Genomic DNA, 13,235 nt, shown 5'->3' on the forward strand with positions numbered 1-13,235 from the left:
TTTCATGGAAGGACTTATTGTAGGCCTGTTAGATTAGACTGGGTTTAGGATCACACTGTTCCACAACAGTCTACAACACAGACTCCATATCTTCCTTAAATTCAATATAAAATATTCACCAAAAACAGTTCTGGTAGTAATCACTGCCTGAAGATTTGAAAGAATAGTGAAATCAGTCACTAGCACTCATTGATCGTCCTGCACTATATTACAGCTCCACTAATCTCACTCCCTCCTCTCTTCAAGTGCCAATAAGTTGAGTCACTTGCACCAGTTCAACGAAATCATTTTTCACATTTGTACGTTTAGATTTTTAATTGTATTTGTGAATGAAATTAACAAACTGTCGAGTTCTGATAACACAAAGATTTTCTCACCTGAACAGATCACACCTGCATCCTCATTGTGTTTACAGTTGTGGTTCCCAAATCCTCTGTGCTGACACTCAGTTAGAGAACTTTCATTCCCTGAACAGTCCACATCATCAAGCCAGATTTGTTCAGTTCCTTCACCCAATGCAGCCGACTGAGTAGAATTCAGTGCTGCACCACAGTTCAACTGTCTGCAAACCACCATGGCATCATTTAAGTCCCACTCATCATCACAGACTGTTCCCCAGATGTTGTTGTGATAAACTTCAACTCTTCCAGAGCACTGAGTAGATCCAGATCCAGATAATCTGACACCTAGGAACAAAACAAATGATGGAAATGAAACAATGTTTTTTGTTTGTCAAAAGATCCTAACAGCAAATAATAAATTAATGTTTACCTATATTTAAAAAAAGGGAAAAACATGTTTATCAACACATAAGACACATAAAATCTTATTATTATAGATAAACTATTAAATAAACAGTAAAATGATTTTTAAATGGTTAAAACAGCTATTTCATAAAAATACATTTTTTAATATTATTGTTTTAGACAGAATCAAATCTGAACTGAAATAAATTTAAAATACAATAAAATTTTTCGAGAGCACCAACAACAATATTTGATAAATTTACTTTACTGTATGTGTCACAGTCTTCAGCCTTCACTTCCTGTTTTGATCATATATTGACTAGTTGTCCTCTCTGTCTCTGATTACCTGATCAGTTTCACTTGTTCTCTCCCTCTCACATATAAGCAGGTCTACAGCCCCTTTGTTTTCCACCAGATCGTCTGCATTCATTCCTGAAGTGACCTTCCAGTGTTTGTATTGTGGTTTCTTCTTTCAACCTGTTACCGACCTGGACTGATCCCTTTGGACCGATTTGCTGGTTGTTGTTGTTGTTGTTGTTGTTGTTTTTTGTTACCTGCTGTTCTTTTCTCTCTCTCCTTTCACTCACCCCAACTGGTCAAGGCAGATGGCCGCCCATCCTGACCCAGGTTCTGCTGGAGGTTTCTTCCTATAAAGGGAGTTTTTCCTCTCCACTGTTGCCTAGTGCTGCTTAAGTGGGATTGGGTTTACATCATTTTGTAAGGTCTTAAACCTTAAACACTGTAAAGTTCCTTGAGATGACTTCTGTTGTGTTTTGGCACAATACAAATAAAATTGAAACTGATTTGAATTAAATTGAATCCTCTGACCACTGATTCTTAGATCAGGTCAGTTAAGTTTGACCTGATCTGATAATCAGTGGCCAGAGGATTTCATTCAATTCCATGATTTGACCTGTTTTCTGCCTCTGTGAATTACTCTTTTGGATTGTGGATTTTTAGTTTTGTTTTTTCTCTCTTTGACTTCCTCTCTGAATCCTGTGTTTTCTCTTGCTCAAGTTGTTTTTGGATTTCTGGACCTCACTCTCTGTCTGCCTCTGGTTTCCTCCCTCCCTCAGTATTTGCTTCTCACAGAATCTGCCTCAGCTGCTCCTCACCTCTCTAACCAACCTGGCCACCCCAGTCGCTCTCTTCTCTAAGGATTTCATTCCCCTGCAATCCTCATCTCTCTTCATTACGCCCTTTACCATCTACTGGGTTTTGACTCCACTATTAATAATTCTGTGATCACCTATTTACAGTCCGTTACATCCCTTCAGCTCCAGATCTTCCTCATTCTCTTCCTCGTCTCTTAAAATAAAGTCATAGCCTGTTTTGTCCTCTTGTGTCTGGTAGTGGTCTGAACTCTTACAGTATTTTCAAATAATTAAATGCACTCATTTAGCAGTTTATGAGATACACATATCTAACTCAAATCCAGTCTAACAAATGTTCTCTTCATGAAGGTTACATATTCACGTTTTGTGGAAACTGTTTCATATATGATGATTAAACTGTGTGTTCATTGTAGAGCTTCAGTCTTTCATATAGTTAGAATGTGCTGCTTTATACTGACAGGAGTCATTTGACCACATTTCTATCAATGAAGCTAGGACATAGAAACACCTCTCTGTATAACATATTACAGTCAGACAGCAGCATCTTTTACATTGATCAAACAACATTATCACCTTAATGGAGGAGGACTTATTGTAGGACTGTTAGATTAGACTGGGTTTAGGATTACACTGTTCTACAACAGTCTACAACACAGACTCAATATCTTCCTTAAATTCAATATAAAATATTCACCAAAAACAGTGCTGGTAGTAATCACTGCCTGAAGATTTGAAAGAATGAACAATAGTGAATGAGTGCTAGTGACTGATTTCAGTCACTAGCACTCATTGATCGTCCTGCACTATATTACAGCTCCACTAATCTCACTCCCTCCTCTCTTCAAGTGCCAATAGGTTGAGTCACTTGCACCAGTTTAACCAACTAAATTTTCACATTTGTACATTTGGACTTTTAGTTGCATTTGTGAGTGAAATTAACAAACTGTCGAGTCCTGATAATACAAAGATTTTCTCACCTGAACAGATCACACCTGCATCCTTACTGTGTCTACAGTTGTGGATCCCAAATCCATTGTGCTGACACTCAGTTAGAGATCTTTCATTTCCTGAACAGTCCACATCATCAAGCCAGATTTGTCCAGATCTTTCACCAAACTGGCCCGACTGCAGAACATTCAGTTCTGCACCACAGTTCAACTCTCTGCAAACCACCATGGCATCATTTAAGTCCCACTCATCATCACAGACTGTTCCCCAGATGTTGTTGTGATAAATTTCAACTCTTCCAGAGCACTGAGTAGATCCAGATCCAGTTAATCTGACACCTAGGAACAGAACAGATGAGGGAAATGAAAAATTGTTTTTTGTTTGTCAAAAGATCATGTCAGCAAACAATATATTAATATGTTTACCTATATTTAAAAAAGGAGCAAACATGTTTATCAACACATAAGACACATAAAATCTTATTATAGATAAACTATTAAATAAACAGTAAAATGATTTTTAAATGGTTAAAACAGCTATTTCATAAAAATAATACATTTTTTAATATTATTGTTTTAGACAGAATCAAATCTGAACTGAAATAAATTTCACTTATATTTAGAAAAATGTTATTGTATTTTATAGCATCAGCAATATTTAATAAAATTACTTTACTGTATGTGTCACAGTCTTCAGCCTTCACTTCCTGTTTTGATCATATATTGACTAGTTGTCCTCGCTGTCTCTGATTACCTGATCAGTTTCACCTGTTCTCTCCCTCGCACATATAATCAGGTCTGCAGCCCCTTTGTTTTCCACCAGATCGTCTGCTTTCATTCCTAAAGTGACCTTCCAGTGTTTGTATTGTGGTTTCTTCTGTCAACCTGTTACCGACCTGGACTGATCCTTTTGGACCGATTTGCTGCTTGTTGTTGTTGTTTTTTGTTGCCTGCTGTTCTTTTCTCTTTCCCCTTTCACTCACCACAACCGGTTGAGGCAGATGGCTGCCCAACCTGAGCCTGGTTCTGCTGGAGGTTTCTTCCTCTAAAGGGAGTTTTTCCTGTTCATTGTTGCTTAGTGCTGCTCAAGTGGGATTGGGTTCACATTACCTTCTAAGGTCTTAAACCTTAAACACTGTAAACTGCCTTGAGATGACTTTTGTTGTGATTTGGCGCAATACAAATTGAATCAAATCAAATCAAATCGAATCGAATCGAATCGAATTGAATCCTCTGACCACTGATTCTCAGATCAGGTCAGACCTAAATGACCTGATCTGATATTCAGTGGTCAGAGGATTTCATTCAATTCTGTGATTTGACCTGTTTTCTGTCTGTGAATTCCTCTTTTGGATTGTGGATTTTTAGCTTTGTTTTTTCTCTCTTTGACTTCCTCTCTGGATCCTGTGTTTTCCGTTGCTGAAGTTGTTTTTGGATTGTTGAACCTTACTCTCCTTCGACTTCTGGTTTCCACCCCCCTCAGTATTTGCTTCTCTCTATCCAACCTGGCTACTCCATCCGCCCTCTCAGGATTTCGGTTCCCTGCAATCCTCATTTCTCTCCATTACCCTCCTTAACATCTTCTTGTGCCTGGCATTGGTCTGAACTCTTACAGTATTTTTAAATAATTAAATACACTCATTTAGCAGTTTATGAGATACACATAGCTAACTCAGATCCAGTCTAACAAATGTTCTCTTCATGAAGGTTACATATTCCCGTTTTGTGGAAACTGTTTCATATATGATGATTAAACTGTGTGTTAATTGTAGAGCTTCAGTCTACATTACAGCTCCACTAAGGTCCACTAATCTCACTCCCTCCTCTCTTCAAGTGCCAATAGGTTGAGTCACTTGCACCAGTTCAACCACATCATTTTTCACATTTGCACGTTTGGACTTTTAGTTGCATTTGTGAGTGAAATTAACAAACTGTCGAGTTCTGATAATACAAAGATTTTCTCACCTGAGCAGATCACACCTGCATCCTCACTGTGTCTACAGTTGTTGTTCCCAAATCCACTGTGCTGACACTCAGTTAGAGATCTTTCATTTCCTGAACAGTCCACATCATCAAGCCAGATTTGTCCAGTTCCTGAACCAAATGTGGCCGACTGAGTAGCATCCAGTGCTGCACCACAGTTCAACTCTCTGCAAACCACCATGGCATCATTTAAGTCCCACTTATCATCACAGACTGTTCCCCAGCTGTGGTTGTGATAGATTTCAACTCTTCCAGAGCATCGAGTAGATCCAGATCCAGATAATCTGACACCTAGGAACAGAACAGATGATGGAAATTCAATATTGGGTATTATTGTTTTACAAAGAATCAAATCTGAACTAAATTAAATTTCACTTATATTTAAAATACAATAAAATATTTATAGAGCACCAACAACAATATTTGTTCAAATTACTTTACTGTATGTGTCACAGTCTTTAGTCCTCACTTCCTGTTTTGATCATATATTGACTAGTTGTCCTCTCTGTCTCTGTCTCTGATTACCTGATCAGTTTCACCTGTTCTCTCCCTCTCACATATAAGCAGGTCTACAGCCCCTTTGTTCTCCACCAGATCGTCTGCATTCATTCCTGAAGTGACCTTCCAGTGTTTGTATTGTGGTTTCTTCTGTCAACCTGGACCGATCCCTTTGGACCAATTTGCTGCTTGTTACTTTTTGTGGCCTGTGGTTCTTTTCTCTCTCCCCTTTCACTCACCCCAACTGGTTGAGGCAGATGGCCGCCCAACCTGACCCAGGTTCTAATGGAGGTTTCTTCCTATAAAGGGAGTTTTTCCTCTCCACTGTTGCCTAGTGCTGCTCAAGTGAGATTGGGTTCACATTACTTTCTAAGGTCTTAAACCTTAAACACTGTAAAGTACCTTCAGACGACTTCTGTTGTGATTTGGCACAATACAAATAAAATTAAACTGATTTGAAGTAAATTGAATCCTCTGACCACTGATTCTCAGATCAGGTCAGTTCAGTTTGACCTGATCTTCTTTTCAGTGGTCAGAGGATTTCATTCAATTCTGTGATTTGACCTGTTTTCTGTCTCTGTGAATTACTCTTTTGGATTGTGGATTTTAAAATTTGTTTTTTCTTTCTTTTACTTCCTCTCTGGATCCTGTGTTTTCTGTCGCTCAAGTTTTTTTTTGGATTTCTGGACTTCACTCTCTGTCTGCCTCTGGTTTCCTCCCTCCCTCAGTATTTGCTTCTCACCAGTTCAACCAAATCATTTTTCCTCAGCTGCTGCTCACCTCTCTAGTCAACCTGGCCACCCCAGTCGCCCTCTTCTCTCAGGAATGCATTCCCCTGCAATCCTCATCTCTCTCCATTACCCTCCTTGCCATCTACCAGGTTTTGGCTCCACTATTCACAATGCTGTGATCACCTGTTTCCAGTCCGTTACATCCCTTCAGCTCCAGATCTTCCTCATTCTCTTCATCACCTCTTAAAATAAAGTCATAGCCTGTTTTGTCCTCTTGTGTCTGGTAGTGGTCTGAACTCTTACAGTATTTTCAAATAATTAAATGCACTCATTTAGCAGTTTATGAGATACACATAGCTAATTATAAGGACTTATTGTAGGACTGTGAGATTAGACTGGGTTTAGGATCACGCTGTTCTACAACAGTCTACAACACAGACTCAATATCTTCCTTAAATTCAATATAAAATATTCACCAAAAACAGTGCTGGTAGTAATCACTGCCTGAAGATTTGAAAGAATGAACAATAGTGAAATCAGTCACTAGCACTCATTGATCGTCCTGCACTATATTACAGCTCCACTAATCTCACTCCCTCCTCTCTTCAAGTGCCAATAGGTTGAGTCACTTGCACCAGTTCAACCAAATAATTTTTCACATTTGCACGTTTGGATTTTTAGTTGCATTTGTGAGTGAAATTAACAAACTGTCGAGTCCTGATAATACAAAGATTTTCTTACCTGAACAGATCACACCTGCATCCTCACTGTGTTCACAGTTGGGGTTCCCAAATCCTCTGTGCTGACACTCAGTTAGAGATCTTTCATTTCCTGAACAGGCCACATCATCAAGCCAGATTTGTCCAGTTCCTTCACCAAACTGAGCCGACTGAGGAGCATCCAGTGCTGCACCACAGTTCAACTCTCTGCAAACCACCATGGCATCATTTAAGTCCCAGCTGTCATCACAGACTGTTCCCCAGATGTTGTTGTGATAGATTTCAACTCTTCCAGAGCACTGAGTAGATCCAGATCCAGATAATCTTATCTGAACACCTGCAAGGCACAAGATATAACAAACAATAGTTTAATATTAAGTTTTACTTTGAAGGAATCTTATATATGACACAATAGAATAAACTGACCTGCAGCAGGAGATGATGGCATCAAGAGAAAACACACTATAAAAGAAAAAATAGTTCATTATTTTTCTCATTTTAAAGGTGCTCGAAGAGTTCCTCTGGTTTTCTGGTCCTTGATTCAATTTTACTGGAATCTCACACGACTACAGAACTCCTTTGATGTATAACGTGTGTTGCAAGTGAAAAAGAATTAAGAATTAAATTAGAATATTTGTCTTACCCATGGTGAAAAAGCAAAGGTTTCTCTGTCGACTTCTCATCATGATTCAGACAGAAGCTCCTCAGTATCATCTGTTGCTGACTAAACAGAAAAAAAAATAAAAGCAAAAAATTTAAACTGTGGTCTACAGACACAGTTCATACTCGTTGGACTTCCTGACATACTTCCTCTTTCTTTTTCTGCTGCTTTTTTTTTAACACACACACACACACACACACACACACACACACACACACACACGCACACATTGCTCCCAAGGGCAGATGCATTTAATACTTTTATTTTCTATAGTTACATCTTATGCTATAAAAAGTTTTGATCAGCAGCAAAATTCACAGAAAATATCTCTTATTGAAAACTATATATTTTCCATCCTTCTGTTCCAGTGAGTTACTGACTTTGACTGATACATAAGTGACCAGGTTACTCAGAGAAAACAGCTTTCTCGAGTTGTCGGGGAATGAAGAGTAAGTGTACGCTTTATTTTTGTTTATTTTTTGTTGTTACATAGATTTTAATGACGCACTTGTGTGTTAGTTTCATTTTCAGTCAGACTTTAGTCAGACACTAAATTTTAAATCATTTTTAAATCAATCCTGAGGACCTTCTATGACTCTGTGGTGACATCAGCCATCCTGTACAGGGTGGTCTGCAGGCGAAACTAGCATCTATGCTGAACCACAAGTCTCACCCCCTACAGGACACCCTGTCTGGTCTGGAGAGCAGCTTCAGTGACAGACTGATCCACCATTGTTGTGTGAGGGAGAGATTATGCAGGTCTTTTCTTCCTGCTGCAGTAAGATTTTACACTGAACACTGCTAACACTGTACATTTCAATTCAACTCCATTTAATTTCATTTGTATACGGTGCAACGGTGGTTTTTACCTAAAATTCATACACTTTATGTAGTTAAAGCTCTGATGTGATCATATGTTCATATTCCTGCTGGTTTTTGTTCTTCATGTTCGTTTTATTCTTCTGTACAGTACACTTGAAACACTTGAAACACGTGTAAAGTGATTGTAGAGGAAAATCAGATGCAACATTACACATCACAGTTAACGGCTTTTGCAGGGTTGATTTAGATCTAAGATAACATTTTTTGAGATAAGAGATAATAGTTTGGATTTCATAGGTCTGAGTAGTTGTGCATTTGTGTTTAGACTTTTGGGAAATGGGGAGTTATTTTAAGAAATGTGTCTTGGCTATCAAGTAAAAATATGATGTGGTAACCCTCAGTAGCTGCTATTTATCTGCAACCACATAATAATCTATATGATGATTTGTGCCGGTGCTTGCAGCGACACTGTCTGTTCTGCACACTATACACAGAAACAACTTCACACATCTGCATGTTAGCTCTTCACAGACTATTTTCTCATTTATTACCACTACTAAAGCCACAAACACACTTGTTCCAAAGTCAAAGACACTTGTGAAGTCTGTTCTGGCCAGTGCAAACTTGTGATAGAGGAAACCAACGTCCCAGAAGACCAGAACTTATCAGAGTCAGTGGTAATGGAGCTGATACATCCACTCAAGCTCAGCTACTAAAGAACTGAAAAAAAAAATCTTTGAACTGGATGGACTGAGAGTCAGCTCAGAGGTATTGTGAAAGAAATGTAAAGAAGTAGGCTGCTGTCCTCATATTGAGCAGTATGTGTGAAGTTTTGTATGTTAATACAGCAATGAATAAATTCAGTCTTCATTAAAATTACAGTGTTTTTAGGTTGATTCATTACAATTTCATTTGTACAGCACCAAATCACAACAGATTTACACAACAGCACTAGGCGACAGTGGAGAGAAAAAAACCTCCAGCAGAACTCAGGGTGGGTGGCCATCTGCTTCGACCGCTTGGGGTGAGTTGAAAGAAGAGAGAGAAAAGAACAGCAGGCAACAAACAACATCAACAAGCAGCAAAAACACCACAACCACGATATGATGTTATAGATGATATAATGGCTATATTTCTGCTGCATGTAATGTGGGGAAAAAGTTCTTTTGACTAGTCCACACAAAAAGAAACACAAAACACTGCATAGAAAGGGCACTTCCTTATAGTCAAAGAAGAAGTGACTGCTGACTTGTGCTTGTTCATTAGCTGCAGCTGAAGGAAACAGAGAGAGACAGGTGTTTGAGAATCAGCTGCAGCTTTGCCACTGAGAGCGAGTAAGGAAGGAAGTTTTAGTGGTTAGTGGTAACATATTCATGTTATATCGTAGAACAGGGGTGTCAAACTCAATTGCACAGGGGGCTAAAATCCAAAACACATTTCAGATTGTGGGCTGAACAGGATAAACATTTATTGAACGCACTAAAACTAAACTTTTAAAACGTTAACACTTTTAAAACTTAACTTTTTTGAACATAATTAAAAAAAAGAAAAATTGAAAGGAAAAACAACACAGAGATGAACAATAATAAAAATATAAGTAAATAAAAACCCTAAATTATTACAACTACAAAAATATGTTAAATGGAGAGAAGGGTAGTAAACGTTTAGTTAATAATAACTAATAATAAAATACGTAGACGTGACTGCAAATCATTTAAAAGCAAAACACTTATGGTGATAGAAAAGGAGCTGTGTGAGACTTTAGCAATGACTTTATTCCACCCTGGTGGTCATGATCTGAAGGTGTCAGCAACCAACATGGAACAAACTGCACAAAGGAGTTTTACTGTTTAATGCAGCTGCAGGAAGATCCACACGTTCTGTGATCTAATAGGATAAATGTCCAGTTGCCGTGACTCGACTTCTGTGAAGGTAGTTAGAATAAATCTTATGCTGGTCTGGATTTAATGTTTCCCAGGTGGCATCCAGGTCATATTCAGAGTCTATGTTAATGTTACAGTGTGATTCATGTAAATGCTGCAGGTTAATAAGCTCTGATGTAAAATGTTAACCACAAGTGGGCGCCAAAAGACAGAAGTCTGACGTTTGGAATAAGAGTAAACTTTCATAATAATAATAATGAATACTTTATTGATCGCCTTGGGGAAATTGTGGGCGGACAGCTGCTAGACGGTATGTCAGCGCTACACTACAGGGTTTTTGTGTCTTTTCCAAGGACACCTCAGCAGTTAGCCAGGAGGAACCGGGAATCAAACCACTCACCCTGGGGTTCGTTCAAACTGTTTCTGTTTTTATTAACAGATTAAATCCACACATAGTCACAGCAGCCAGAGAAAAAAGAAAATATGTTTATATGTTACAGAGGGTTTGACGTCTACTTACACAGTTAAATGTGTCTAAATCTAAAATTATAGAATGTGATGCAGCCCCAAGTGTAGTTTCATGTGTTTCACTCTGGGAACTAAAGCTGTAATACTGTACTGTCTCTCTACTCTATTCAAAAACATGAATTCATTTGCCATCTGTGGCTTATTTCTTCTTTTGCAGGTAGCAATTTAGTTAGTTGAGCAAAATAATGTTTTGATTGTTCACAAATCAGCTGACCTGACTGGGAGCATGGACACAGTCTCTTACTGATACATACATGACATTACAGTATATCACATCTGCAAATGAGGCACATTCTCTGTGGACATGAAACACTTAAATATCCCTTCAGTTTACAGATATTTCAACTAGCTTACAAATAAATAAAATTACCCTTAAAACTGATTATTGTTTGAATCTAAGTCAATTAATCCAACAATAATAGAATTGTGTAACTATACCCCATGTTGCAAGAGTTAGCAGACAATAATTTGGCCATGCACTAAAAGTAATGACATCATATAATCTATACTGTACACTGTATGGTATAGAAGCACTGAAATGGCTGAAATTTCTATCAAATCATTCAACAGTATCTACCCAAGATGTTACACTGGACATTGTTCTGTATCCACAGTAATTCATGTTTAAACCTAAATATTTTCATATATACTATTTACTCCATAAATTCCTTTTGCTCTTTGTTGTCTTACGCTTAAGCCGACCTCCTGAGTAGGACTCATTTCCACATAATCATCTTCATCACTCTCTTCTTCTTTTTCCATTCTGCCTTTTTTAAGTTTCATCATTGATTTCATGTGAATAACATTCACATAGTCTTCGCTGTCATCTTCATCATCCTCGACAGCCACTAAAACAAAAGCATCAGAACAAAATGTGAATACAAAAAAAACTTTGTAGTGTGGATTTAATTTAAATTAAAATCAGTTCCCTGGTAACAACACAGACCTTTACTTGAGACACGGGTTCTAGGTTGATTGGCTCGTTCTCTTTCCCTCCTCTTCCTCCTGCAGACCAGACCAATCACCAAAAACAATACAGAAAGAAGCAGCAGCAGACTCCCAGCGGCTACTGAAGAAAGCAGCTGTAAAAAGGGCACTAGGAGAGAAAGAAGGGACAAGAAAACAGTTGAACAGATACTCCTTCAAGGCATGTCATCGGTATTATGTCCTGATACTTCAGATTGTGCACTTGTTACGTAGTCTCAGACATTTTTGCTCCAAATAACTTCTCCTGAATCTGTTTGTTTTCAAGAGCAACCTTTCCACTAAAACCTCTGCACAGGTAAAGAAGTGGCTGTGCACTAGTTAAATTGATCACAGCTGAAGTTGTTCTTCTCTCAGCGAACAAAGAACAAAGAAGTGGACAGCCAAATACTGTATACTATAATTTGTGCATCAAGTTTTTAGAGGTTTCCACTGAATTTGTCTCATGTTTATACTGAGTGACATGTACAATATTATGTAAGTAACTAACCACACTGAAAAATAAAGATACATATTCATAGTTTATACTTTATTTGGGCACTCTCTCTTCCTGTCATTCTCCTATTATCTTATCTTATTATCTGTTAAGGGCCAGCCTGTGGATTGTAACCACTACACCACCTTTCCACTCTCAACATATCATTTATTGTTTTTTACAAAATCTGAAAAAGATTAACTTAAAGTCTACTCACATTTTATGGTGACACTAATGGATTCAGTCTCAGTGGAATTGAATTTCCGTGTAGACAGTGTGACTTCATACACACAGCTGTAGTTGCCCTGGTGTTTATACTCAGCTACAGGGAAGTTAAAGGAAGCTGAGTGGTCGACTGCTGACTTGCTGGTGACGCTGGAGCCAGAGAAGATGAGAAAGAAATGACCGTCAGGAAACCTGGAGTTAATGGAGCAGGTGATGATGAAGCTGGAACTCCTGGTGACCTGTGCAGCCTCAGGACTCAGGACCAGTCCTCCATCAGGAGATGTCAGGGAGATGCTGGGCTTCTGTAGCCACACTGGGTAGAAGACAACATGTATTATATTTTGTAGTTTTTCTTTGAAAACAGTGCTGTGCTATGACAGCCATGACAGTTACTTGATTTTTACAGATTGTGACATATTATTTTTCTCACCACTGATGGAGAGTCTGGCAGAGTTACTTAGAGGGGAACTGAAGTCAAGACCTGAGATCATTGTCTGGTACTGACATTGGTACAATCCCTCTTTGTCAAAGTCCACTCTGTGAACATTGAAGGTAGCAGAGTTGTTACTTGATGTTTGATTCTCTCTGAATGACCCTGATGTCTTCTGCAGAATGAATGTTCCACCTAAAAGCTGAGTTGAGACTGAACAAGTGATGCCAACATCCTGACCCCAGTTAACCTCACCAGCAGGATTCATGGAGATGTTGGGCTTTGGGAAACTCACTGTAAAGATAAGCACAGTATTTCAGCATTAAATGTGTTGTTTTACAGCTGCACTGCACCTGATTTAAATTAATTTGTTTGCATTCAATTCATTCATTTCATTCTTTACACAAAGGGATGAAACATTAAATTCATGAGAGTGAATTGTTCATTTTTACCAGTCACAGAGACTCTGACAGAGTCACTCAGGTCCG

At 38.4% G+C, this 13,235-nt stretch overlaps 1 protein-coding gene across 3 annotated transcripts in view; it reads right to left on the minus strand.

Moving 5' to 3' along the window:
* The window catches only part of LOC113153400 (deleted in malignant brain tumors 1 protein-like), a 39,613-nt gene that overhangs the window by 16,716 nt on the left and 9,662 nt on the right, over positions 1 to 13,235 (minus strand). The window contains exons 1-6 of one of the 3 annotated variants that reach the window (XM_026347028.1): positions 7,383 to 7,516; positions 7,166 to 7,201; positions 6,762 to 7,076; positions 4,774 to 5,082; positions 2,839 to 3,147; positions 378 to 686 (exon numbers count right to left, since the gene is read on the minus strand). In XM_026347028.1, the coding sequence (XP_026202813.1) occupies positions 378 to 686; positions 2,839 to 3,147; positions 4,774 to 5,082; positions 6,762 to 7,076; positions 7,166 to 7,201; positions 7,383 to 7,425 (1,321 nt within the window). In that variant the 5' untranslated portion in view covers positions 7,426 to 7,516. Of the gene's footprint in view, positions 1 to 377; positions 687 to 2,838; positions 3,148 to 4,773; positions 5,083 to 6,761; positions 7,077 to 7,165; positions 7,202 to 7,382; positions 7,517 to 13,235 lie in introns of those variants that run through there. The other 2 variants (XM_026347019.1, XM_026347010.1) reach the window with 2 other exon arrangements.

This window comes from Anabas testudineus, chromosome 8 (genome assembly GCF_900324465.2).
Source record: "Anabas testudineus chromosome 8, fAnaTes1.2, whole genome shotgun sequence".
NCBI classification, from domain to species: Eukaryota; Metazoa; Chordata; class Actinopteri; order Anabantiformes; family Anabantidae; genus Anabas; species Anabas testudineus.